This window comes from Doryrhamphus excisus, linkage group LG21 (assembly GCF_037039965.1).
Source record: "Doryrhamphus excisus strain RoL-2023G ecotype Guam linkage group LG21, RoL_Dexc_Guam_v1.1, whole genome shotgun sequence".
Lineage (NCBI taxonomy): Eukaryota > Metazoa > Chordata > Actinopteri > Syngnathiformes > Syngnathidae > Doryrhamphus > Doryrhamphus excisus.
The window spans coordinates 13,136,512-13,164,495 of NC_136377.1; the positions used below are offsets into that span (position 1 = coordinate 13,136,512).

Here is a 27,984-nt window from a genome sequence, read left to right on the forward strand (position 1 = left end):
CAGTCTGACTCACAGTGTCATCTTATAAAGAACTCTAAACTTACAATGAAAAATATAGATTTCAAAGTTTTCTCATATTTTGTCTGAGCAAAGATAAATACATTCATGGAACGATTAAAAGAAAGCATGAGCCCTCGATAAATGGACATGTACGTGTATGCTTGTGCACCATCTGTTAGTCTCTGTGTGCTGCACAGGCTGGATGACAAGAGGGCTCACTCTGCATCTGTCTGTGTGAATAAACAGGGGGAAGTGAACCTCTCTCCTCTTATTTGGTCTCTTGGTGGAGGATGGGCTACTAGTGAGCAGACACATCAACACCAGCTTCCAAACACAAAAGCCTCGTGAGATAGCATCTGCTAACACGAATCACAGATATTTCTAAGGCGAGCGCAACATTCCCGGTGTTGTAATATTTTGGTTTTGTAGTGACGAGGAAGCAGGGGAACACGACCAACTGAAAAAAATACACTGGAGGTGCGTCAAGAGCCTTGTTAGCGACAGCCGACGCTGACTAAGGTGCGTGCTCGGCAAAGTAAATACAAGCAGAATAGCAGAAAGTGGTGCGCGCTCACGGTCAGTGTCGCTCACTGCAAAAGAAATGCAAGCAATCAATAATGTTGATAATGTTAGCTATTGTTTGACAGCACAAATTGCCTGGGGCATCGTACGTGTCACAAACAGCACTTCCTGAACAATGCACCCGAATGAAAGACGACATGGACATGAAAAAAATTAAAAACCTCTGGCCATTCCAATTACAATGTTAAATACTTCTGAGTAATTAAGGTTTCGAAACGACCCTCGTGAGGACAAGCCGGACAGAAAATGAATGAAGTACTCCCACTAACTTCTGTGTCAAGCTAACGTGACTGAAGCTCATGATACTTGAATACCATCTAGTGGTTCAAATGGACATTACACCTCATAATTATCAATGAAAATATGGTATCAAAAATGTTGCAGATGGCACTACAATGCCGCCTCTGTCCACCAGAGGGAGCCAAAGGAGCCCAGAGAGAGGCTGACATCATTGCAGCACCCCAATGAATGCGTTGTTCAGACACAATGCATTATGGAAAAACTTTTCATTACTTGTATTAGGACATGGTTTGTCGCAAATTGATTTCTAACCCTATTCCTGGTGAACTTTGACCTTGGGCTATCGCCTTCCAGCTTTGAGCTGTGAAAAGCTCCCTAGCCAAAGAACATCTTAATAGCATTAAGATGTAGAAACGGGTGTACACAAACCAACCCTGCCAAGACAAAGCAGAGCAGCATACCGTGACAGAAACACGTCACATGGTCCAAAGTAGCAAATGTGCTTTATTGACAACTCCATGAGAGGCGAATGGGAATGTAAACATGTTGTGTAAGGTCACTTGGATGTCGGAGAGGGAAATAGCCAAGATGTTCACAACCAGTGTCCAATTCCGTCCTGTTGCATACCGTACTGTTCCTGTGTCCCAATACTTTTGTGTGAATGTCAATGTTAAAAGGTGGCGGCTGGGGAAGAATCCCGCATAGAGGAGACTGCACAGCAATGAGCACTCCCCGGGAGAGTGGTTACTGTATGTGGGCTACTTTGATCAATACATTTGTTTTTAGCCACAAATGACCAACAGAAGACCAAAATGACGCAATAACTCTTTAACAACAACAACAAAACCACTCATTGGGAGTGGATTTCTTTTTCTTTCCTGAGTGGACAGCCAAACACTGCTCAGTTGCATCACCATCATGTGCACATTTAGGCAATTCAAAAAAAAAAAAAAAGTCCTGTGTACACAAAACCCAAGAATAAAATGGGAGGTAGGACGGCATGAATGGTCTGGAAGGTCCGCCCACATCCGCCACTCACTTCACCCACCAATGCAGTGTTGCAAGCCCAGGTTTAATGCCTTATTTTATTGGGCAAAACCCAACATGGCAGACTATTAGCCAATATAGTAGACACAATCACATAAATCAGACTCGTGCTCGTGTGTTGCGGTGCTGGTGGAGCTGAGCGGGGGACCAACAGGAAGTCGGGTGTTAGGACGTGAGTTTTATCTTTATCAACAATACAGCTGTGTTAGGGATTATTGTGGCGGTTGTGACATCATTTAAAGCTGCAATAAAAGTCTGGTGCTTGTGTGTCTCACAGAGTATTCATGACACTTAATGAGAAGTGTAGAATACTACATTATGACATCTTCTGAATGCCTTATACAGTAAAGTCTCGTTATATCGATATTCTCGGGAGTCGGAAAAAATACCGATATAACCGGACTATCCATATATCCGATCCATGAGGGAATCTAGTAAGAAGGGTTGTAGTATGTCTATATGTGCCCTGTGCCCAGTCCAGCTGGGATAGGCTCCAGCATACCCTAGTGGGAGGGGCTGTTATTGAAGAAAATGTCCCTGATTAACTGAAGGGCGAATGGGGGAATATTATTTGAGGAAATACGGCATAAGATCGTCTGATTTGACAAACCTAATAAACTGAAGCTTCAGGGTAGGAATTATTTTTCCCAATCCTTAAATCTTCAGAGGATTTAGTCCTCCTCCAGAAATATGAAACAATATTTGAGCACACTGGGAAACTCTTAAGATGCATTTAGGTCACAGTTTTGGCCATGACTAAAAACTGTGAAGTGTAAGCTGGTAGATGTCAATCAAGAAAATGAATAATTCTTCATGTTGAATCATGGAAGTGTGAACCTGTGATGTGCTTGAATGGACTTGTCCAGAGAAATGCGGGTACGTAAACAGGAAGTGAGCTCGACATGGTTAAAGGATGCCATTAAAGAGAGCTGATTGGTGGAAGTGGGCGCCCAGACAAGGAAAGCTTCGCTAACAATGACTTGGAAAAAAAACAAAAAACATCACACCAAGTCGTGGAATAATTGGAGAATTATTCTAATCCCAAAAGCTGCAGGAGCGCCGCTAACCAGTCTGACTTCCTCCCATGGAGACTGAAATCCTCCACTCTGAGCACTGAAGGGGATTGGGGAGGGGGAGGGGGGTGGGCGGTGGTGGGAACGTCTGCCTTGAAAAGAAAAGCAGGTCTCCCTTTAGCATCTCTGAAGACGGCCATTTGAAATAGGATTTAGAGGAATAAATCTAAAAACCCAAAGAGGCTGAATGACTTTCAGTAGATCATCACGTGTGCGACAATAAATAAGACATCTTTTGTCTTTTGCACCGCATTCGCCTGATGGAAGGCATTTCTGTCGCGGCTCCTCTTTTGGGACATAAGTGCACGGTCCATGTCGTCTACGTGCTGGCAGCTTCCTGTGTGGACGGAGACGGATGGCGCCCCCGTCTTTCCTGGGATCCGAGACCTTTCAAAGCAGCTCGTTCTCTTCCCGGCCTATCGGAACGGCGGTTCGGGCTGTTGAGGGTTGGGCCTGTAGAGCTGCTGCAAACGCACAGGCCGCCCGTTGGCTGGCCAACCCCCCGGCAGCTGCCCGATGACCCTGAGGCCGACCGGCTGTCCGTGCCCCGACAGTGGAGGGGCGCCGCCGGGGCTGAAGATGTGCCCCTGGTGGGGCGGCTCTGGCGGAGGGGGAGTCCTGTTTTGGTGGTTCGGCGGAGACACGGGGTAATGCGGGAGGAGGATGGCCGGCGTGAGTCCGTAGCGCACCTGGAACACCCGGAGAGGTCCCTGCGCTACAAAGCCGTTGGGCCGCGGAGGGTCCGGGAGGAGCCGCTCGGAGGGGACTTCCCCTCCTGTGTCCCCCTTCTCCTCGCCTTTACCCGCTTGCCTCTTGGAGCGGCTCATCTCCTGCATCTTCTCCGCTTGTGCTCGCCGGATATGATAAGTCCTCCTGGAGCTCTGGAAGGAGTCCAAGAACTCATCCAGGCTTACGTTCCCCTCCATGAACTTGTCCAGCAGCTCCTGTGAAGCAGGCCAGACAAAATAAACCCACATCAGCAGACAAAGATGCACACACAAGGGGGGGCTTCCTCTGCAGAGAATTTAATAAGCGCCGGGATGTTTACACGTGAACTTTGGCCTGGTTTGTCAGCTGTAATAATTCACTGTAAGCAACTTTCTACATGGCCAACAAAGGCCCGGATGGCACAACTGTTACTTTTGGCAACGCATGAAAAGCACCGAGCATCCGCGTCTGAATGAGTTCCCAGGACGGAGAGTTTGAAGCCCATCCATCTGGGAGTTCTCATCAAGTGTCCAGTCATCAGCCGCTCTTACGTCACGCACTACATGAGGCCGTCTTATTTACTTTCAGGACAAGAGCGACCCGGACGATGGGCGGGAGATGGTGTTGGGACGGTTGTCATGGTGACAGAGCACACAGGACTGGAGCACAGCTTTGTGTCTTCCCGGGTCGTTATCATTAGTTCATGTACGGTTGGGGTCTCAAAACGTTTCCATCAATGAAAGATACAGAATAAAATAATAATAATTTCTCCATGGGACAACATTAAATGACACGTTGAATCAATGTAAAGTAGTCAGTGTACAGCCTGAATAACAGTGCCAATTTCAGATGTCCTCACCTGTAAGAAGACTGCTAACCTGAAAGTGAGATGCAGCAAGGTGACCACAAACGGTGTACAGGTGACCCTCGTTTATCGCCGATATTTAACGGATTCCATAGTTTCCGCTAAGTAGGATTCAATGTCAATAAATAGAATATAAAACTGTATATGTATATAATATAAATTACTTTTTCACTACTATTTTACCATTATTAGAGTACACTATGCATAGGATAACACCCCTATAGTCACCTTTACATTCCTATTGTCCAATATACAGTAAAGTCTCGTTATATCGATATCGGTTAAAACGAATTACTACTTATTACGATACTATTTTCATTTCCCGGCAAATTTCTAGTCTTTTATGATATAAATAGCTCCGTTAGTACGATACACGGTTATTATGATAATCCGGTTACTAGGATGCCCTTTTCATCTCCCGCCAGCCAATTTGGTCTGCTTATATCGATACAAAAGCAGCTTAAATCAATCTTTGCTTAAGGATTTCAATACCAAAAAAGAACACGGCGAACGGCTGCTTCCAGTCAACTTTATTTTTCACACTTCCACCACCAGAGTGCAGCACACACAGCGGAAAACACCCGTCCCTCGCGCCTACCCCTCCGGGTGGCAACACCTTCCCTATCGATAGTTCCGGGGTGAATTATGTCCCGGTAACCGGTAATCACTACAGCGTAAGTTTATTTTTATTTACTGTAGTACAAAATTTATTGTAGTACAAAAGCATGCTAGATACGCAATCCATGAACTCAAGGAGAAAATTACATGCCATATCAAAGATCCGCCCACTTTTAATGCAGTTCGGCGCAGGATCGGATATATGGATAGTCCGGTTATATCTGTATTTTTCCGACTCCCGAGAATATCGATATAACGAGACTTTACTGTAGTTGACATTTAAAGACATAAATAAGACTGTGGATGTGTTCCTGTGTTCAAACCTCTTTGCGCAACTGCAATACGCAGGCTCGGGGGGATCAGTCCATATGACATCAATATGTGGAGTAACACTATGGAACCACATTAGCGTTCAGGAAAAGCGTGTGTTGAGTCCATTGGACGACGGAAGGGACGTTGGATGGTGGTCACAGTAAAGACGATGAGTGCAGGATTGTTGCCGCAAATTCTTGTCTTCCCAAGTCTGTTGAATGAGTTCATGTACAGTATTTTTGATGTAATTCATGGTAGCAATGTACATACCTTGGTTTTTAAAGTCATTTTCATTTTAGGTAAATCTAAAAAATAGTTTTTGTCTTTAAAAAGGAAACCCTCACTTATTGTGTTCTATGTGGTACCACAGCCATGATGACCAATACGTGTACCACCACGCCCTGATTATGACCCATTAACTAAGTGTACATACTAGTGGCAGGATTGAATACGTTTTGGACCTATTGAATTGCGCAAGTGTCCCCACATGATCGTCCTTCATATCATTTTGTTATACGCATTTTCCAAATAAAAAAATTAACACATTCTACCAGGAACCAAATTTGGTTCTGGCACGCAACAAAGCAGTTTGTTCAGTGTTCTGAGCTGAATAACGTTGGGGAAAGCCTGCTTTCTAGGTAAAAGGTCTATTTCTGCTTTGCTTCTATAACCACGTTATCCGTTTGTATTTGGGTCACTGAATCAAAATCCCAGGCGTTCCAAAGTGGGATGTTCTAAAAGTGCCTGCCGTGGCTGTAATTGAAAAAGCGTCAACATGATCTTAATTAACAGAGATATTCATGCAAATGAGGCTTCCATAAATAAACCTCCTTATCACATTTACATTTCTGCAAGTTGGAGCACGCTTCATTGAAGAGAGAGTCTGTCCACATTGTCTTCCCAATTTGAAGTCTTCCAAAGTGCAACAGCAGCACTGCTTCAATCACTGATGACAAATGGATACCCCGCAAATCACAGCAGGCTAATTAACAGCACGTTAACCGGACAACCTGAGGTTACAGGTGCTCAATTAAGCATTTAAACCTGACTCTCACTGTGGACAGGGACTGATCATCTTTTCTGTTATAGAAAAGTCGTCCCGTGAGAGTTTCCTGTTTAACACTGCTGCACAATGAGTTTGTTCACATTAAACCTCCCCCTGGTTCTGTGCCATCACAGTTCCAATGAAAGGACACCAAGGCATTCCCAGGTCCCTGTGGGACACGATGCATCCAGCAGTCCTAGATCTGCTCAGGGGCCTCCTCAACTAGCGTCACATTGTGATGTGATGGGGCGGTGGCTCTGCTCCGAGCTCCACCCGGATGACTAAGCTCCTCCCCTTTTTAGGGTGAGTCCAGCCACCCTAAGAAGTGAAGTCATTTTGGTTGCTTGTAACCTAAGCTCTCAGCTCTCTCTTCACCACGACAGGCTGGCAATGGGGATTCATGGCCTCCCACAAGGTCCAGCCTATCTCGAGGAGTTTGGTTCCAGAACCCAAACTGTGCGGTGAATCCGACTATGTGTAGTTGGAAAGTCTTAACCTCTCATGCAAGCTCTGGGTCCTTCCCTGCCAGAGAAGACATTCCATGTCCCAAGAACCAGATTTGGCTGCTGAAGACCAGAACGCCCTGGTGCCCACCTTCGTTCCCCACCCAACAAAAAATGCACCGGAACCTTAGGCTTGCCCCTGCAGGTGGTAGGCTTCTTCAGGGCAGGTCCGGCTGGGCCCCATAAAGGGGAAAGGCCAACCACCAGGCACTCGCCTACGAGCCCCTCCCACCGGCCTGGCTCCAGTGTCACAAGTCCGGGCAAGGTGTGGTGTCTTTCATTATCTCTCATTAGGTCTTCTGAATAGTTCTTTATCTGTCCCGTCACCTCGGAACTGTCTAGAGAGACCCTACCAGGGTCATATAGCCCCAAACAACCGTGATCCTCCACCACGATAAGGTGCTGGTGATTCACGGAGGAATGCTGTTGGCTGTGATGCTTTATCATGGCTTCTGGGCACAACCCCATTCTTTTATCATAAGAAAGGAAAACGTGGATGTTGCTAAAATACATCAGCACTGTGGAGGTATTGATTAGGGCCTCGAGGGGTGGGGTTGGGGTGGGGGGAGGTACATCCTGTGCGGATCAATGCAAGTGTGAAGCAGCAGAGAAAACAAAGAAAAGATCACATGACGTCTTGAAAATCTCTTGCTCTTTGTTCTAACAATAGAGGAGCCACACAGACATGCATCTACTGTATCTATAGATCTATAGGGCATATGGATTGCATTGAATGAATACAATTTCACTAAATACATAAGGTCTCATAAGGTTGGCTGTTATGTGGCTCTCTTTCATCTGTCGGTGGTGGGGCGGATGTGTGAGCCTTACCAACACTGCCTAGTAACCAGAAAAGATTACCAGGAGAATAACTACAACGGATTTGTCTGTCTGCTAGGAAGCTACCGCTTTATTTCAGTAGTTAATGTCCATAATTACTCATACAGTAAATACTGTATATACAGTACATTCTTTACCTCTGAGCGCTCCTCGGCACGTGCCACCTCTTCCTGCAGGAGGTTCTGTGCAGTCTGCAGGCTGTGCTTCTGGACTCGTGTCCCTGCAATGGCAAAGGAACATGTGTAAGGCATGCTGGGGGTGGAAGGAATGGCAAGCGTGACTTCAGCGAGAAACCACAAGAGAGGACATTTGTGTCCACATCCCATTGGTTGAGAGTCATTGACACACACCATCTGCTCATTTACTGACAAATCTCTTTTTGCTGTCAGAAGCAAACAGTAATGGAGTAATGGAAACATATTCTTTACGATGCTGAACGTGGCTGATAATCCGTCCATTGTGCAAAAAAAATGCATCACATGGCCACCACAAGACGAGTGATGAAGCTGCTCACAAATCATTGAACATGGATGCCTTGAAAACACCTTGAAGCATTTAAGACAGCGGTAGTCAACTGGCAGTTGGGTGCCAAGTCCAGCAGAATGACATTAGACCAGCTCCAGAGTACAGTTCACAACTTGGAAGTGAAATTTTACAGCAGATTCCTAAAATCAGGAGAATGCTCTGCTCATATAAAGGATCTTTGACTAGCACAGTCCTTATTGATATGCATTTACAAATGTCCTTTGCCACGTAGCTCCAATTTTGTGGCTTTTTAAACATATCCAGTAATAAATCATGCTGTGTCGTGGTTGAATGCGGTCTAATATTTGTCCAAAATGTGCATATTTAAGCAAATTGTAGCTATTTTTTGCACCAAAAGCATTGCCGAGGCGTTTTCAAGCTATCGGTCACTGGGTGTCTAGGTGGACTTATGATGCTTTTTCCACTTTTCTGACCTATAAATGATGTTTGAATGTTGTATTCTCATGTTGAACGCTTGGTTTCAGAATCTTATATAAGGGCATGCCTAGGTACAAACTGAGTCAGACCAATCACTGCTGAGTGGGCATGCCTTGGGTGGAATAAATTAAAACAGACTGTTTTGGAATACATGTGGAAAAGGTGCAGATTCTGGAAAATCTAGAAAACTTTCTGTGCGGGTCAGTGTGTGTAGCTGCTCTACAGGAGTCCACAAATCAATACAAAGGACCAAAAAATGAGCATACTAGGTCCCCTTTAGATGCAAAATAAGAATAATAGTTGTTATTTTGTTCCTTAGCTTTGACGCAGACAGGCCATCACTACATGAGTATGTGTGAGAGCCGAGCCTGCTAAATATGCATGCTCAATGGAGTCATCTCCCGGGATAGCAGTTGGTTGTCATTAACATCACGCATGACCCAGCTGACTGCAAGGCGTCTCTCGTCCCTTCAAGGGACGCTGTGACATCCACGCTAAATTCCCACAGGTCAGACTGGGTTCAGTGCTGCCCGGTGGGGTTATAATGGGGCTGGGCAAATAAAGGTCAAAGAATGGACTAATTACGGCCAAGCAACCTCCCCAAGGTAGATCTCTGCTAAACATGCAAATCCTCGTGATTAAAAACAACCCTCCTTTTGTAGTTTGAAATGCTAATGCATCCTAATCTTCACAGGTAATACAAAGGGGAAAATAAGTGGTCGATTCCCTGTTGTTTTTGAAAGTTTACCCCCTTAGAAAGACAGAATGTAATAAGAACATTGTGAAAAGCATTTCAGACTCCCAGAAGTCCTCACTGAATTTGTTGCGAGTATTTAGGGCAGGGCGGGGTCCAAAGTGCGGCCTGGGGGCCATTTGCATCCGCCGGCTGTTTTATTTTTGGCTCCGCAGCACATTCTACAAGTCTAATTAAAAAAAAAAAAAAGAAAACAAAGCCCCACAACAGCAAACATTTTAAAACCAGCAGTCATTTTTACATGAATACAGTCAAAATATTAAGGGAGAAAAGTTTTCATCTAACTGGAAACACTTGAATAATGTTTTTCTATAAATTATAAGTTATATTGGGCAAATAAAGGCAAAATATTTTGGGAATAAAGAAGAGAAAATAAAGAAGATTACTAAAGAAAAAACAGGTAGCACTAAATCATGAATGGAGGTTGAAATATATTTGTGGCAGACCGCCACAAAAAAAGGAATGAAAGTTAAATGTATGGGAAACATTGGATTTGTGTGCTTCATGGGCATACAGTAGAACCCGTTGGTGGGGGACAGAATTCTCGCTGGGTGGTCCAGCCCTGCCTAACCACCCCACCCATCCCTAGGGGTTCTTATCTTTCTGAAAATGTGACCAATTGAAATGAATAGTCCGGAACCAAACGTTTGGTTTGCTTTTGACACCTCCATTACTCAGCATGACGCAGTGTTCTGGCCGGCACAGCGAGAACATCGAGCGAACATTTTTTTTTCTAAAGCATGCAAGCGTGCATTAAAATAACCGCCTTGTCCATGAGAGCCTCACGTTGCAGATGTTAGTTAAGGAACGCCGGGGTATAATGCGACGTGACAGCCAGGAAAACAAATACTCCTACGACAGCCCGAAGTGACCTACATTCAGCATTGGAAGGGAAGTGGACCTGGAGGGGGCGTGGAGAGGCTGTGAATCATGGAGTCACACTTAGTGTTTATGATCCTCATGGAGTAACACGTTCTGTCAGGGAGACGATAGCAGGGAAATGGTCGGGAAAGAAAACAACACCTTGTGTTAGGCTCCTATGAAATCCCTATTATTTCTTCCCAAATCCCAAATTCTCCTTTTTGCCCCGTACATTTTTTATAATTCAGTTTTTAATATGAAACACTTAAATGTTTCAAATCAAACCAAGACAATAAATCCAAAGCTACATGGCCATGCATGCACTCCCTTCTACAAACAGAAGACATAGTAACCAATGCAATTCCAAGCAAGCGGTAAAACGCAACACAGTGTAAACACACACATACATCCTGAGTCGTACACGCTCGGCAACATTAGCATGCTCTACGCTAACCCAGCCAAGCTTCCACACACACTCACTGACGAGATCAGCTTTTGAGAATTTTTCGCTAACTTGGTGCCTGCTTCAACCTATTGCTTAGTTTGGGAGGGGGCGGGTTACTGTTTGTGAGGAGTTTCTGCCTTGATTGAGTGGTCTGCAGGGCAAATATTTGCCCACACAAACATTCCTTCTCCTCACGTTGACAGCATTTCATTCACATTAAGTAAGTAGATTCCCTTTTCATTGGCCAATTCTACGATTCCAAGATACCATTAATGTGGAAATTATAGGCTCTACTGTGGCCGTTAGCTGAAAGCAAAGCTAAATATACACAGTCATTGGGCGCGATGCCTTCAGGCCCAGTTGGTTAGCTGCCTAAACGGGCATGGTGCTAGAGCATTGGACATACAGTAGTTGAACAATGTAGAAACACACTTAGAAAGCAAATGGAGCCATGTTAGCGCACCATTTCCTCTATTCAAATGTACTTACTTGCATAGCAAAATAGCTCAGTAGGGAAGAAATGATTTCACCAAATGATGCATCATTACGTCTACTTAACCTCCTGCATATAGTTGACATTTTTCCGTCCTACATTTTATTCTAAGTAGGGCTGTCAAAAATAATGCATTAAGCGCATTAACCACTTTCTCATTACAAGAACACAAGATGCATTCAGGGACGCTCCAGACATTAAATTGTGTATTCTTACCACTGACTTTGTCATTCTTAAGGAGTTTAATAAGTTTTGAGCTTTCTAAGTGTGTGTGTGTGTGTGTGTGTGTGTATATACAATAGAACTTTAGACTTATGTGGCATCTTTTAGCTTGATTGCCATATTCAGTTCATTTGGAGCTGTTCATAAATACAAATATACAGTCATGAATACAAATGCTAAGACTAAGTATTTATAAGTCGTTTACGTTTTTTTGCATTCGAGGCAAAAAGAGTGGATGACCAAAGTCAGCTGGGATAGGCTCCAGCATACCCCTGCAACCCTAGTGGAGGATAAGCGGCATAGTAAACGTCAATATAGCCATGGAACATCAGTCAAAATCATCAAAAATGTCCGGTACAAGAGGTAGGGCTTTTGAAAAATGGGTGGGATTGAATGAGTTAACATAATAAAAAAAAAAATTGAGAATAAGGCTGCAAAATTTGAACCACAACGCGGCGGGGGATGACTGTGTTCGCCATTAGGTCAGGTAAAAAAGTGATGTGTTGCCCAGAACACTAAATAATGCAGCAAGCAAACAGATACAAATATGAAGAGTCAGACATCCCCTCGGGCCAAGAGGGGAAACGAGTCTGGGAGTTAGAGGTCTGACATGAGGCTAATGTGCTTTGGGCACCACTGGGAGAAGACGCTACACACCGCTGCTGCTGCACACATGGCGTCAAGTTGCTTTCGCCATTCTCACACTGCTCGTTTCCCGTCATTGCTTCCTGTTTGGTTTCACAAAATCAATGAACCTTCCCAAAAATGTTCTTTAAGATGTCTGGTAATAATATGAGGAAAGACTTCAAGAGTTGTTGTCTACTATTAGAGCATGTCACTTTTAACACGTCTAAGTGCAGTCTGTCCTCGCTTGTTTCCCAGGGGAAATGTTTCTTAGTCACTATAGCGGTATGGATGGGTACAACCAAACGACCACACCCAGCATCACAATAAGATGTTTATATGTTGCTCAACCTCAGGAATTTCAACTCAATTGAGGAGACATTTTCAGAAAGTGAAGGGGAAGTATCCTTATTTTGTGTATGTAAATGCAACGTACCAATCTTACCTTCATATTTTTACTTCCACCAATGGATAGCATCATACCTGTCAGTATTTGATGATAAAATAAGCCCAGTGTTCTGGACAAAAACGGGAAAACAAGGGAAATTCCTCAGCATGTGGTGCAACTGTGTACTTTACTGCCGTGCTTCTTTTATTTTGAAGGACTGACTTTAAGGGATACCGGATGAATTATGCCTGACTGTTACTGAGCAGACAAAAAGCTGTGCTGCTCCAATAGAACGGAGAGGAAACATGGCTGTTTCCTCAGTCAAAACAGGAGGGTTGACGGGTATGGAGTCATAAATACATACAGTATACAGTCGTCATAAATATGATGGACAGACATGCTGGGATGGGGTCTGGAATCTATTGCTTGGAGATTTTAGATGCAGGCTGATATAATCCGGTTTATTTATCCACAAAACCCTTATTAATAAATACATTATACTTCGAGGGAACCTATAGCCACACACAGGAGCAAAAGTCTCACAGTATATACGTATGTCTTAAATGTCTTATTTTCTCTTATTATGGCTACTATGTGGGGTAATAGGTATAAAGGTGACTATAGGGGTCTTATTTCATGTCTAAAGGGCTCTAATAACATTACAACCCATATTTAAAAGGTCAAAAAGGTTTTCTATGTCCACTTATTAAGAAGGAATCCTACTTCGCAGAGGTTGACTTATCACCAATTAACTGCAATAATGAGGGATTACCGTCGCCATAAAGATAAGATATCTATATGGCTAGGCACTAAGGAACTACTGTAAAACACAAAAATGTTAATGTGCTCCCTGGCTTTCATCTGAACTTGCGTGCCGGTCTGATGTCATTCCCAGGCTGGATTTGGCTGAAACATGGTGCTTGCGTTGCTATATTTGATTGACACCATGCAGCACACTTAGAGAACAGATGGTGGGTATGGGTGGGTGGGGAAGAAAGGGAAAATGGTATTTCTGTCTGAGAAACCGGGACAACACGAAGTAGCAGATTGTTACATTCGGTTACTTCACACTTGTTTGGGCCGCAGCAGGTTGTGTTGCTAAAACGCAGCCTTGGCGACACAACAGACGAGAGGCGGTGGAGATGCAACCCTGATTCCTTGGACAGTTTTAATACTGCCTGGGCCACATGCGCCTTGCCCTTGTGTGTGTATGTACAGTATAAGTATACTGTGTGTGAATATATGACAACAAATGCGTGTATAATGATCTGCAGATAGCTGGCTGGAATGTTCAAATACATTAACCCCTCATGTCAAAGTTGACATCTTTGTGGGGGGCATGGAAGAATTGTATTCACCCTCAATCTGACGGCTTCTCAGTTTTGTGCCATCACGATGCTATAAATTATTTGGCTATTTCTTCTATGATGACTTTCTTCAAAGGGCTGGTACAGGCAAGTATCACATTTGTGAATGAATGAATCGTAGGCCTGGAAGAAAATAGCTTTTCCACTTTTCTGGCCTATAAATGTTACAACGAAAGGTGGTGTTGATCTCGCTGCTACATCGTGTCTTTGGGGACAGTCACGCCAAGAATCATGCCTTCCATGAAGGTAAACGTACCCTTAAGTTTTCATTAACCCCGTTATTTACCCGCACATTCAATACTATTACATAATATTGTAACATTACGTTCTTTTTAAATTATATATATGCGCTTTGTTTTTACACAGTTGAGAGCTGTAATATATATTATAATACCCGTACACACTATCTACTGTCACATACCAGCCCATGCCTATTACATGCATTTGTAATTGTTTTCTGCAAATAAAACAATAATTGTAAAACTACAGAAATTTGTTTCATGTCAACATTTATATTATTTCTTGTGGGAAAAATTGATGCGGTTAGCATCCGTTTCAGTTAGAGTTGGACCTTCTGGAATGAAATAATGAGGCTAACCAACGTTCCACTGTATAGGCGGGAGTAAAAAAAAAAAAAGTCATTCTTCATTGTATACAAAACCCACACTTAGATTGTGACTATAGAGGAGAGCCTAAATGGTTGAAGAACAGTTATATATTTTACAAGCATTTTAGGAATAAGGAATAACATTAGCTAACTTAGCATTAACTTAAGACAGACTTCTGCTGCCTGGCTAGCTAGGACTTCACTTACTTCTCTCATTACTTGCTGCTTTGTCCCTGCTGCGGACGAATAACCTTCTGATATCTATCTAGGAGTTACAGTTAGAGTCAAATCAAAATCAAAATAGTATATTTAACAAGTTGTTGTCGGCTAACATTACCTACCTCACGCAGTGATTCTCATCGCCTGCCTCTTCCTCTCTCTCTCTCAACTTCGAGTTGACACAGAAGTATGATCAGCTTAAGTCCCTACACGTTAATAAATGACCATATTAATTAACCATGCGCGCATTGTTTATGTGGAGTGAATACAGCAGCAATTAATTACCATACTAGGTAGTATGTGCCTTACACTTAAAACGCTGAAGTGATTCTTTTTTTATTGGTGACATTTTTACTGGGGCACTGCAGATCAATACTGGGGCGCGTCCCCCAGTGAAATCTGTCTGGCGACGCCGCTGGTTGACAAGCTCATCTTGATTTTTTTCATAGCTCATGGCTAGCTTCTGTTAAATAATGAGCTTCTTGGTCACGCCACAATATGCCACTTTATGATGTGGACACATTTGGCTTATACACCGGTGTATAAGCCTTATCCCCTCAATGTAGTGGGTGCGGCTTTTACACCGGAATAGTACAGTATTTATCAGTAATTTATTAAAAATTACAGGAAATGCGAGTACTCATTTTCTAAGTGGGTTTTGGTGTGTGGCTCCACATTTTTGGCTTGCACTCCTAAAATTTTGGGTTAAGGGCCACTGTGCTCCTTGTAAAAAAAGTTGGTCTGGCGCCCTGCCACAGTTATGCGGACGCAACACCAGGAGACCTTGGTGCTGTCAAGCCTCACAGAGCTGCTGCTGCACAGACACAAAGAGTCAAGGGTAGCTCAAACTGGCTGAGCCATCTAGTTATATCACAGAACATGTCCAGTTACATTTATTTCGTGAAGGTGATTGAAGCCTGGATCCATGTGTAGCAGCTGTGCAGGGTACACGGAACCAGAGACTGCGAGACATCTGACACCAAAGACACATGCGTCACCAGACCAGCCTGACACATTATCTGTCAATCTCCCCATGGCTCGCTCCAGGCACAAAAAAAAAAAGTTACTTGAGTTTGCAGAAATCGCACAATTCCACAGGATCACAGTCGTGTCGGATGACAGGTTTCTTTAAATGTTATGAAATGTGCTTTAAAGGGCAGCTAAATAAATAATAGGTAGAAACAGTTTGCGCAAAACATATGTGTTTGGTTCAGTGCCTCAAAGACATGAAGGCTTGAGAAGCGTACTTCTTAGTCCCAACCAGCAGAGGCGCTGTTATTGATTCAGTCTCAACTAGTTAGTCTAGTTCAGAGGTCGACATCCTTTAGCATCAAGAGAGCCATTTTGCCTCCCCTTCCAGTAAAGAAAAATGGTCTAGAGCTGCAAAACACAAGACAACCGATAACCTTCCAAATGTTTGAATCCTTTTCAAATTCAAAGAAAAGGATAAACACTTAACTGTGTAAGCTTTTTTTAGTCATTCCCCTGTTTGTGGAAAATATATATTTTTTTAAATAATCAACTTTAACTTCAACTTTATGATAATGACTAGACTCATCGCAGGCAATTCAATGTGCTTGCGCTGAATGAATGTCATTATTCGCATAATGGTGATGTTTGTTGCCATTGTGCTGGTCCTGTTCTTGACTGTCTTTTCACGGAGGAGCATTTATTTTTAAATTCGGGGAATAGATGGTGTGATATTTTTATGAATCATTTTTTTATTTATTCTCCATCTGTGAATGACTCAGGGCAGTCACAACACTGGCAGCTGTAGTTCAGTTTGGAGCCTTCATCCACTTCTTGAAAGTACAGTGAAGAAAATAAGTATTTGAACACCCTGCTATTTTGCTATTTCTCCCACTTAGAAATCATGGAGGGGTCTGAAATTTTCATCGTAGGTGCATGTCCACTGTGAGAGAGATAAACTAAAAAGAAAAATCCAGAAATCACAATGCATGATTTTTTAACAATTTATTTGTGTGATACAGCTGCAAATAAGTATTTGAACACCTGTGTATCATCTAGAATTCTGACCCTGAAAGACCTGTTAGTCTGCCCATTAGAAGTCCACCTGCACTCCATGTATCATCCTGAATCAGATGCACCTGTTTGAGGTCGTTAGCTGCATAAAGACACCTGTCCACCCCATACAATCAGTAAGACTTTAACTTGTAACATGGCGAAGACCAAAGAGCTGTCCAAAGACACCAGAGACAAAATTGTACACCTCCACAAGGCTGGAAAGGGCTACGGAGCAATTACCAAGCAGCTTGGTGAAAAAAGGTCCACTGTTGGAGCTATCATTAGAAAATGGAAGAAGCTAAACATGACGGTCAATCTCAATCGGAGTGGAGCCCCATGCAAGATATCACCTCGTGGGGTCTCAATGATTCTAAGAAAGGTGAGGAATCAGCCCAGAACTACACGACAGGACTTGGTCAATGACCTGAAAAGAGCTGGGACCACCGTTTCCAAGGTTACTGTAGGTAATACACTAAGACGTCATGATGTGAAATCATGCATGGCACGAAAGGTTCCCCTGCTTAAACCAGCACATGTCAAGGCCCGTCTTAAGTTTGCATATGACCATTTGGATGATACAGAGGAGTCATGGGAGAAGGTTTTATGGTCAGATGAGACCAAAATAGAACTTTTTGGTCATAATTCCAATAAGCGTGTTTGGAGGAAGAAGAATGAAGAGTACAATCCGAAGAACACCATCCCTACTGTGAAGCATGGGGGTGGTAGCATCATGCTTTGGGGGTGTTTTTCTGCACATGGGACAGGACGAGTGCACTGCATTAAAGAGAGGATGACTGGGGCCGTGTATTGTGAGATTTTGGGGAACAACCTCCTTCCCTCTGTCAGAGCATTGAAGATGGGTCGTGGCTGGGTCTTCCAACACGACAACGACCCGAAGCACACAGCCAGGAAAACCAAGGAGTGGCTCCGTAAGAAGCATATCAAGGTTCTAGCATGGCCCAGCCAGTCTCCAGACCTGAACCCAATCGAAAATCTTTGGAGGGAGCTCAAACTCCGTGTTTCTCAGCGACAGCCCAGAAACCTGACTGATCTAGAGAAGATCTGTGTGGAGGAGTGGGCCAAGATCCCTCCTGCAGTGTGTGCAAACCTGGTGAAAAACTACAGGAAACGTTTGACCTCTGTAATAGCAAACAAAGGCTACTGTACCAAATATTAACATTCATTTTCTCAGGTGTTCAAATACTTATTAGCAGCTGTATCACACAAATAAATTGTTAAAAAATCATGCATTGTGATTTCTGGATTTTTCTTTTTAGTTTATCTCTCTCACAGTGGACATGCACCTACGATGAAAATTTCAGACCCCTCCATGATTTCTAAGTGGGAGAAATAGCAAAATAGCCGGGTGTTCAAATACTTATTTTCTTCACTGTATGTTGGGTGTGCTCTACCATACGTAGTAGTTACGAAATCGCCCCCTTAAACCCAACTGCCGTTGGGTACTTTTCAGAAAAAGATGGGTCCTTGTTTTGAAAATGTCTTTCAACTTTATATTTTGTGTTCTTTCAACCACACGGCTGGGTAAGACAGCATCATTGGCAGTGAAGGAATATATCCATTCAGAATAGAACTGTACTGTCTTCCGATATTTATATTTTTAGGGATGCAGTCGTGGTTATGGATATCTTACAAACTGAACAAACTCACCCCTTCCCTTACTCATCCAATCAGCAGTCAGAACACATTGCAGATGCATTCACTAACTGGTTTTCTTTTGGAAAACACACATTTCTGCTTCACAGAACTCGATGTGAGAGTCGCAACAAGGAGACTGAAGTGCCGCATGACCAATAGACCACTGGTCTAGTTAAAAGTTGAAAGAACATGATTTATTGTTAGCTGACCTACATGGCTACAAAATTTGGCACACACCTTTAGGGGACTGGCAAGCACATGTGTGTAAAACATGAGCAAGATTGGCTGAAAAACCTTGCTGTGAACAAACAAAAAAGGGTTGGAACTTGGCAACTAATTGGCAACTAATTGTCCATAAGTCTTTGAACATTTGTCTAATGATAATACAATGTTGAGGATGTCTGTATTACATGTACTGTAGGCTAGCATGTCTTCCCAAGTCATTTCAGTCATGGAACTCTGGAACTCCCTATTGACTCCGTGCTTGCCCTGACCTTCCCAGTTTCAAAAAACAACTAAAAACCCACCTCTTTAAATCTGTTTTTATACCTGACTGCTGTGCCCAGCGTTTACTTTTGTTTTAGCTGTGCATTAACCAATGAATGTTGTATTTTAATGTATCTTTTACTCTATTTACTTGCTTTTATTCAACTCTATTCTTCTGTAAAGTGTCTGAGTATTTTGAAAAGCGCGATACAAATAAAATGTATTATTATAATATTATCATTATATGCATATAGATGGACAAGGGATATTGAAAATGTATGAAATTTACATGGGACCTAACATGTACATGTCCTAACCAGCACAGAAGGCTTTCTAGATCTTCCAGAAACTGCACCTATTCCAGCTGTATTCCTTTGAATTTCGTTCTTCCCTCGAAAATGGTCTGTTCTAATTTTTGCCTCCAGGCACGCCCACTCTACTCTGGTTGGTCACGCTTCCAAGTACTCAGGAGGACTTCCGGTGTTGTGCCATTGGCTGCCGAAACTTTATAGCGGTTGATAATAAATGGCAAGGTTACTTCAAGATCTCTCTTGAAGTAAGTAGCTTTACCATTTTAGCGTTTCCTACAGCATCAGTAACGTGTAATATGGTCATTACACATTTTTTTATGGGACTGCCAATGTTTTAAAAACCACTGATTGTGGTGGGAAATGGCTGTTAGCAATCTCGCTCCCTGCATGCACATCTATAATGCTACACTGTAAACAGAGAAGCAAAGCTTGGGGGAGGTCAGGGAGCGTATCAGGCCTACAGTGCATGCCCATAAAAGGAAGCCCGGCAATCTATGACATCACAAACCGGCAGTGTTAGAACGTTCTCTGAAACAGAGCATTCAGAGACATCCCAAATGTCTTTCAGGGCTCACTTCCAAAATGCACAAACCTCATTATCTGAAACTTTGGCATCGTTTAAGACGAGAATACGACGTTCTAACTACATTTATAGGTCAGCATAATAAGTCCTGTTTAAAAAAAACATCTTGCCTTGGTCTCCCCGGTCCAAACCCCTTGATGGCCAAATGAGACTCAGATGTTTAGCAGAGAAGGACCCCCCCCTCCACTTCCCATCTTGCCTTGCAGGGGAGGTGGTATTGCATCCGTGTATCTCTCTCACACACACAAACACACACACGCACACGCACACATGCATGCATGCATGATCGTAGGAACTGGCAGGAAGTTTAGAAATGTGCCAAACTACCTTGGCTGCGGAAGCTGAGGCAGGAATGATTTTCATGAGGAAAGAAGAAAAGCGTGTGCTGATCCATCAAAGCTAGCGCTCCCAGTTATAAATAAGCAGCACTTGTAACTTCCTCTGGAAGTGAGACGGTTAGGATTTACTGTATCACCTGATATTTGGCGCCGCTCCAACACTGACAAGATTTTCTCCGATATGCCTGTGAGGCTTAAAATATAGGACTAAAAGGGGGGGGTGTCATCATCTGGTGCTGCCCAGTCTTGCTTGAACAAAGTCCATAAAGGCCCCCTTTCACCCCATAAATTCCCTGACAACTGCGGCAAAGCTCCCCGCTGCTATTTGATATGTCCCATTTGGTTCCCATGAGATTACTCCAGTCATGCTGAGGCTTTTGCTGAGCGATTGACGACTTGTCAGCGTCTACGTCAAGCTTTTCCACAGTCTCGAGACAGACTTCCAGCTCCCAGTCAAAAGAGATCAAATCCAAGATTCAAGGCCATGTCTTACAGCTTGACATCGTAGGACACTTTCCAACATTATTAGCATACTTTTAAGACGTTTTCTGTACATTCAACTTGTTAGTTGGCCATTCAAGGTCACATAGGGTCGTCACTGCCTCACCACGCTTAGCACAACCACATTTACCCGTCCACTCTTGGAATTTGAACCTGTGACCTTTTCAACACAACTCTTGACACTATTACACAGCTAGTCAACTGGTGGCCGGCGGGCCAAATACAGCTCTGGCAAGAGGACATCACTTCCAAAATTGGGAGCGACTAACACTTTTGCAACAGAATTCAGAGTGCTGTCATATACAGTGATAAAAAAAAGGATTAGGTTGGACAGATGATAACAAATATAGCTAATAAACGTTTAATTTAAAACTGATATCTAGCAATTTCCATGGTTTTCTTGATAACCAAAATCACTTCAGTTCTTACATCAATAGCTATGGCATTGCCCTTGCCAAAAAATTATACTCATATGAGCTATTTTTGTGGTCACCATATAAAAGTACCTTTAGTTGTGCCAGGCATTAACCTGAAGAAACAAGGATGGTCTAATCATTTTTTTCCATCATTGTTGAGGATCTTTGACTTATATTTTTGCAGTCGGCCCTTAAAAACAACAGCCCGCTCCTTTCATATAGAGGAGCTTTGACAAGTGGACACATGTTTTTATCAATTTAGTGAAGTAAAACTATGAAGGTATGAGAGTTTAACACTGACATGATATACAAAATAAGAATAACAGTAAGGGAGAAGTCCGGCGGCCCGACACAGTCCCGAGCTGTCTGAAAATGTGGCCTCCCAGAACAAGTTAGCAGTTGCAGTACAGAGCCCTGCACTATTGTGCAGGCATCCCACCCCCCTCCTGTTCCCCTTGTCTCCAAACTCACCAAGCTGACTCTGTTTTTCCCAACAAGTGGACGCCAGGTTGGACAGTTCCTTGTATTTCTCTGCCAACTGGAGTTTGCCGTTATTCAGGCATGGCCTTTGGGCCAGACTCTCGTCCGCCACGCTCCTATTGGACGCCAGCAGCATCTCTCTGTCCACTTGAAGCTCCTGAAACTGAAAAAAAGACAAAAAGAAGGTAACTGGACAGTCATGATGTGAGATGGCGTGATGTGAACGAGGCCACGGCAGTTTGTTGCCTGCGTGTTTCTGTCACTGGAAGCTGCCCCAGCTCATTAGTGTTAACAGCCTCGACCACCTTGACTGTGCCCTGCAGAGCTTTGAATCGCTACAAGACCGTGACCATTTTTACACTACACAGCACAGAGAGGTCAATGCCGTCTTGGATGACATGTTTCAAGTTGCCCTCTACAATCTCACAGTCCACTATTAGCCAGGAAGGTTGTTTGGTACACAAAAATCATCACCATTTTCTACATGCCAAGAAGTGAACCTGTTGGATTTTGGAGCAAATCCAGACTAGAACTCTCGCTAAACACTAGATGGGTTATTTTTGTAAAGCAGGCATCTGTGGACAAAGTACCACAAAAACACAAGAAGAAAGGCAAGGGCTCCAAGGTTTGTACTTTATGTACATCCAGGCTTGACGTGTTGACAAGCGCACTTTGATGTCTTCCAAAATAGTCAAGATAGTCTAAATAGTCAGTATGCCAAAAGGACATTTTCTGGGAAAACAAGGTATAGAACGTCCTTGTTTAGTTTCGCTTGGAACAAAAGGAAACTGATTAGTGCCCTTCTTGTCTCCTATCCTCCGAGCCGCATATTGGCATGATAATCTGTTATGCTGATAGTACCTCCAAAGGCAAAATATTGCCTAGACAATTTCATGTGTGCGTGGAAAAAGAGTAACTGTCAGTAGGTCGTAGGAAAACTGTATTAATTATTAAAATACATTCCATTGAAGGCCAAACAATGCACTCCCTAAGCCAGTGCTATTTAACTGGCGGTCTGGGAATGACATCAGACTGTCGAGTTCAGTTAAAAAAAATTTCAACAGCAGATTCTTAACAGCAGCAATCCTGTCTCATTGAGGATCTTCAGAGATGTTGATAGGTTTTCCATGTAGTGAGTCCCCGGGACCCACAGGTGGTGATTTGGTGATTCAAAAAAATTTATTTCCTTCCATTCATTTTCTGTACCGCTTATCCTCATGAGGGTCGTGGGTATGCTGGAGCCTATCCCAGCTGTCTTCGGGCGAGAGGCGGGGTACACTCTGGACTGGTGGCCAGCCAATCACAGGGCACATATAGACAAACAGCCATTCACACTCACATTCATACTTATGGACAATTTGGAATCACACAGGACCATGTCGGTTTGGATTTTTGATAATAAAAAGTTTCTATTAAAAACTGCATTTTATGTTCAGTTGTGTTGTCATTGACTAATATTAACATACAGTATATTTATACATTGTATGCATCTATATTGCATATAATATATTTGTTCATTACCTAACATGGTTTTTCAACTCTTTTTTAAGATGTGGCTGCTTTTATGCACAATTAATTACATGTAGATGAAACCATGCCAGATCATGCCTATAATACATTATTATCCAGAAAGGTCACACTAGCCTTGCGTAATGACCTCATCATTGCATTACTTTACATGACATGACAGTGCTGTGATTTTATGAGACCAAAGTGTAAAAGACACGTCATTGGATTGTCTTAAAATAGCAATGAAGTCGCTTCAACTTTTTGTGAAATTTCAGTCCAGTATTTGGCTTCAGATTGTGTTAAAACCTTTTTCAAAAGCTCAACTCTGTCACCTACTGAGGCTTGAAAGCAGCAGATGCAGATAAGCGGGTGGGCGTTGCAGGAAAACATTTTTCAAAAAGAAGAGTCTTATCTGTGTGGGATGATTGTCTATGGCAGATATGTAGTGTACGTTACAGTCGTGCCATTGATTTCATTGACTTCCTTCGCTGCCAAGTGACTTTGCTTCACTAGACTCCCACAGACGATGCGCTTCCCCTCAGTCGATTCACACCCTATTTTCATAGGGGACTGAACATCATCATATTAATGGACAAGAGACGACAAGAGCGGAGCTCATCATTTCTAGTACTAAAAACAACTCCCAATTGTGCCCCGAGTGTCATTTTTTTCCATGTTCCGTGTCGACTCTTGTCAGTGCCGCTTTACAGTCACAGCTTCTCAATCCAAGCAAAACTCCCCCAAGTCCCTACAGGCGGTCATTTGATGAGCTCAAACATGAACAGACATGACCATTAACTCTAAAAAAGCAAGTTTCACCACATTAGAATGTATGCGGTAGTAGTACTAAGTCCTTCTTTTGACCAAAGTCACATTCTTCAAATGTTCTGCGAGCAAGATGGCTTCATACACACCCTTTTGATGACCCGTAAAATGCAAGACAGATGCACGGTGCACTTACTAAAACAGCCTCTGGGGGTTTTAGTGACTCTTAGTGACGGCACATGAGCAAGAAAGGTGTGAGTAAGCAAATGTTCAGTAGACTTGACTTAGCTAATGACTTAGCTTTTTCAGAACGCAAGGACCAGAGTTCAGACTTCTCCCTGGACTATTTCTCGCGTCCACCCCGAAAAGTGTGTTTTCAGCATTTAGTGTATTTCAAATTGTTTTCTGCAAGTTAAACTATAATGGGCTCCGCACAGAGAAGGCATGAATTTCACTGATCAACCAATGAGTGGACAGGATGCTATTCGGTACGCTCTCAATAGCATCGTAAACATGAAGGAAAAATAATATCGCTGTATCAGATTTCCTAGAGTTATGACATTTTTAAAGAGATACAGTGGTACCTCGGTTAATGTCCACCTACGTTTTCGGTTAACAACCAACATTTTTGCTAACATTTTTTTGCACGTGATCACGCAATGCATTGCAGGCCGTGGACATTTTAGGACAACAGTGTTTCTGATACATGATGTTACAAACACATGGACTGCAAAAAACAGAAAGGCAAAGGTGCAAGACGTTACAGACTTTGCAACAAATAAGATAAAAGAGAGGCTGCACGGCGGACGAGTGGTTAGCGTGCAGGCCACACAGCTAGGAGACCCGAGTTCGATCCCACCCCTGGGCATCTCTGTGTGGAGTTTGCATGTTCTCCCTGTGCGTGCGTGGGTTTTCTCCGGTTTACTCCCACATTCCAAAAACATGCAAGATTAGTCTATATATGCCAGGGTGTACCTCGCCTCTCGCCCAAAGACAGCTGGGATAGGCTCCGGCACATCTGCGACCCTCGTGAGGATAAGCGGTAGAAAATGAATGAATGAAGATGAAAAAAGATGACTTTAATGTATGAGGATCCCCCCCGGTCTGCTGGAGACTTGTGGAAACACAAGCCGGTCCGTGGGTCCAAAAAGGTTGGGGACCCGTGTTCTATATGACGGGGGTACTTTACTGTTTTTAATTACCAACAGCAAGAACACTGAACTCACAGATCCTCGTCAACAAAATAGGTTTACTCTTTCTCTTTCTTACAAAAGGATGTGACATTTGACACCACGCTGAGAGGAAAGGGATTCCAATAAACCACAGACGTTGTTGACGTTCATCCAAAATCCTAAAAATGTGCGTGATGGCTATGAAGTAAATTTAGTCACCCGAGGCTGACCCTGCTGACTTGACAGAGCTCAGCAGCAACAGCTGGACATGTCCTGGAAAAAGTACATGTAAATCATTTTGTGTGCGCGCGTGTGGGGTCTGTCAGCCAGAGTCACAAGCCCACCATTCCTAACACATGGTTACATCTGTGCTGCATGTTTAAACAATGGCCCTTTTCCACTGCACGGTACCTACTTGGCTTGCCATGACCCTACTTGCTGTCATTTCTATTGGATGACGCAGAAGAGACAACTTCAATAGTGCTTTTCTAGATAAAGGCTATTCAACAGTTTTTTTTTTTTGGCAGTTGGTCCTTAAAAACAGTACAGCGCTCCTGTCATATAAAGAATCTTTGTCTACCGTTTTGGGAAATAGGTCCAAAAAAAAAAACAGCAGAGGGCGTCTGTCATATGTCAGCTCTTTGACTGGAGTTTTTGGCAGTATGTCCTCAAAAAACAGCAGGGCACTCCCGTCAAGGCCCTTTCTCTAGCATTTTTGGCAGCACGCCCTCAAAAACAGCAGAGCGCTCCTGTCATTTAGAGGATGTTTGTAAACATATTGCTTGTCTTTACCTTTATGACTATATTCTGCAGAACGTTATATGTAAGAATAGTGAGGAGTGAGGTCCGACCTTTAGTCTGTAGCTTTCTGGAAATGTGACCCCAGTCCACACACAATCGTTGCTGGGATTTTTGTAGTGGGTTTGTTCAGACTGTTCCATATTAGTAAATAGTTGTATCTGATGGCAACGAATCACTAGGTGAAAACCTTGCAATACACAAGGTCAGAGCTCAATTCTAGGCACGTGACTGTGACGGGGTTCAGGGCACCCAGCTTGTTGTTTCCATGTAGAAAGAAGAACCTCTGCTTTTAGAAAACAATTACGTCTCCGACCCATCGCTGTCACATGACCGGTTTGATCGTTGATGACAGGCCAACATGAATATTCCGACAGGCGTGACTCACTGCAGTCGACATTCTCCTGATATCTTGTTGTGTTATTGTCCAACATGACTTGCATCCTGAGTCTACACGAGCCTTGGAAAACAAAAGACGACGGACATGCGTTCGTTCTCCTTCTAGAGTTTGGTGTGTCACACGTATTACACGGTTTTCACAGTCTGTTCCCGTCTGGATACAACTATTTACTAATCCGGTACAGTGTGGTTGTGATTTTTTTTCAAGCTCCCAAAACATTTTTCAAAACCCAGGAAACGTTCTGTTGTGGACAGGACCTCCGAGATGACAAGCCCAGCAGGAGTGCAATAAAGACGCAACAGTATAATGTGATTTAATCAGCTTAATCCTAACAGTCTGTGATATGCATTAGTGATCAGTACAAAAGAGGATCCCTCGACGCCAGTAATGTCACCACAGGCACAGCCTGCTCTCCACAGTGGCATCTACCGCAATGCGTGTGGAACTCCATTGACAAACCGCTCGGTTGTAAATTACACCTTAACCCTCAAAGCTGTTCAGTCACCTCCATTCAAATCATGCTTCTCCCTCACCCCCAGATATCCAGATATCCGGTACCACACCATCATTTATCATGAATGCAAAATCCCCAAACCGTAACAAACAAAATCATGTGTACTTTTACTTTGAATTAAACATGTTCGAACAACGTTCAGGTCGGTTTATAAATAGACGCCTTACAGCTGGGAAGTTGCCATTCCTGTGAAAAAAATACGTCCAAGTTAGATGAAATTAACGCCGAATTGTATTAAATAAGACAGCCTCTGTGGCTGATGAAAGCTTTGTGTAATTACTGAAGAAGTCACAGGCAAATTTAAAAAACAGTAAAATGGGGAAGATTTCAAGCGGGGTTCTCCATCAAGAGACGGGAGGTGGGGGCTTCCAGCACTGTTTTGGGGCTAACATCGGGGCTTCGAGCAAATATGGCACAGTAAATAAAGACACATGGTAAATCCACGAACGATTTATATTGGCTTAGAGGGGCCAAATCAAGACTTAATTAGGGTAAAACGTATTGTACATCTCACTACTCGCCACGCAGACAATCGACTCGGCATCAAGCGGATTTCACTCCAATAAGCCTTTTGTTTTGATGCAAAACACATTGTTGGAGCTTTCTTGACTTAGACTACACAAAGACAAAGCCAGCACACAGTTAGCATTGCAGGGCACAAGTGAGGAAGGTGAGCTGAGCCGATACCCACCTTCTCATCGAGTCGAATGATTTGCTCCATTTTGTCGTCGTTCTGTAAAAGCTCCCGCAGTTCGCCGGTGCTCAGAGCCCTGTACCCGTCCGGGCAGGCGCTGGACTCCTTCGAGTTGGACATGTTGGTCCTCCAAAAAGCCCCAGGAGACACTTGAGGACACAGTAAAAGAAAAAAGTCCACGCTGTGCTTCACATCTCGCTCGCGGTGGAATGCGAATGATCTCAGCAGTCAGCCCTGCCGCGTGCGGCTGAGCTAAGCGAGACACGCCGCTCACCACATCCGGGAACTCCCTACCAAAATAAAAGACGACAGGAGTTGCAGTCATTCAGTCATTCCGGGCCCAAATTGTAGAATTTCGGTCTATTATTTCATTCCCTTATTACACTATTAAATTATTTGGGATTCTTTCTTCCAAATTTGGACCAATATTTACAAAGTATTTATTTCATTCAATGTTGTTTTTGTTCTTGTCTAATAGATTACTGTAATATTCTCTCTTTTAGATTCTTAATATATTTGTTAACATTTTTTTGTGCTTATTTTCTGCTTCTTTGTTTTTT

At 43.2% G+C, this 27,984-nt stretch overlaps 1 protein-coding gene across 1 annotated transcript; it reads right to left on the reverse strand.

Annotated features, from left to right (window-relative positions):
- Nucleotides 1-1,308: 1,308 nt before the first annotated feature.
- vps37d (VPS37D subunit of ESCRT-I) lies at nucleotides 1,309-27,674 on the reverse strand. Its single transcript, XM_058086595.2, has 4 exons — nucleotides 27,422-27,674; nucleotides 21,564-21,735; nucleotides 7,971-8,053; nucleotides 1,309-3,886 (listed from the first exon to the last, which is right to left on the reverse strand). Exons 1-4 carry the CDS (start codon nucleotides 27,542-27,544, stop codon nucleotides 3,359-3,361), a joined length of 906 nt encoding a protein of 301 aa, XP_057942578.2. The 5' UTR covers nucleotides 27,545-27,674; the 3' UTR covers nucleotides 1,309-3,358.
- Nucleotides 27,675-27,984: the final 310 nt, after the last annotated feature.

Excerpts from the sequence above, each read along its gene's own strand:
- vps37d (XM_058086595.2), bottom strand. The coding sequence starts at position 27,544 with ATGTCCAACTCGAAGGAGTCCAGCGCCTGCCCGGACGGGTACAGGGCT. Across the intron at positions 8,054-21,563 it reads GGAAAAACAGAGTCAGCTTG|GGACACGAGTCCAGAAGCAC; the intron begins GTGAGTTTGGAG and ends TTGCCATTGCAG. Across the intron at positions 3,887-7,970 it reads GTGCCGAGGAGCGCTCAGAG|GAGCTGCTGGACAAGTTCAT; the intron begins GTAAAGAATGTA and ends CCTGCTTCACAG.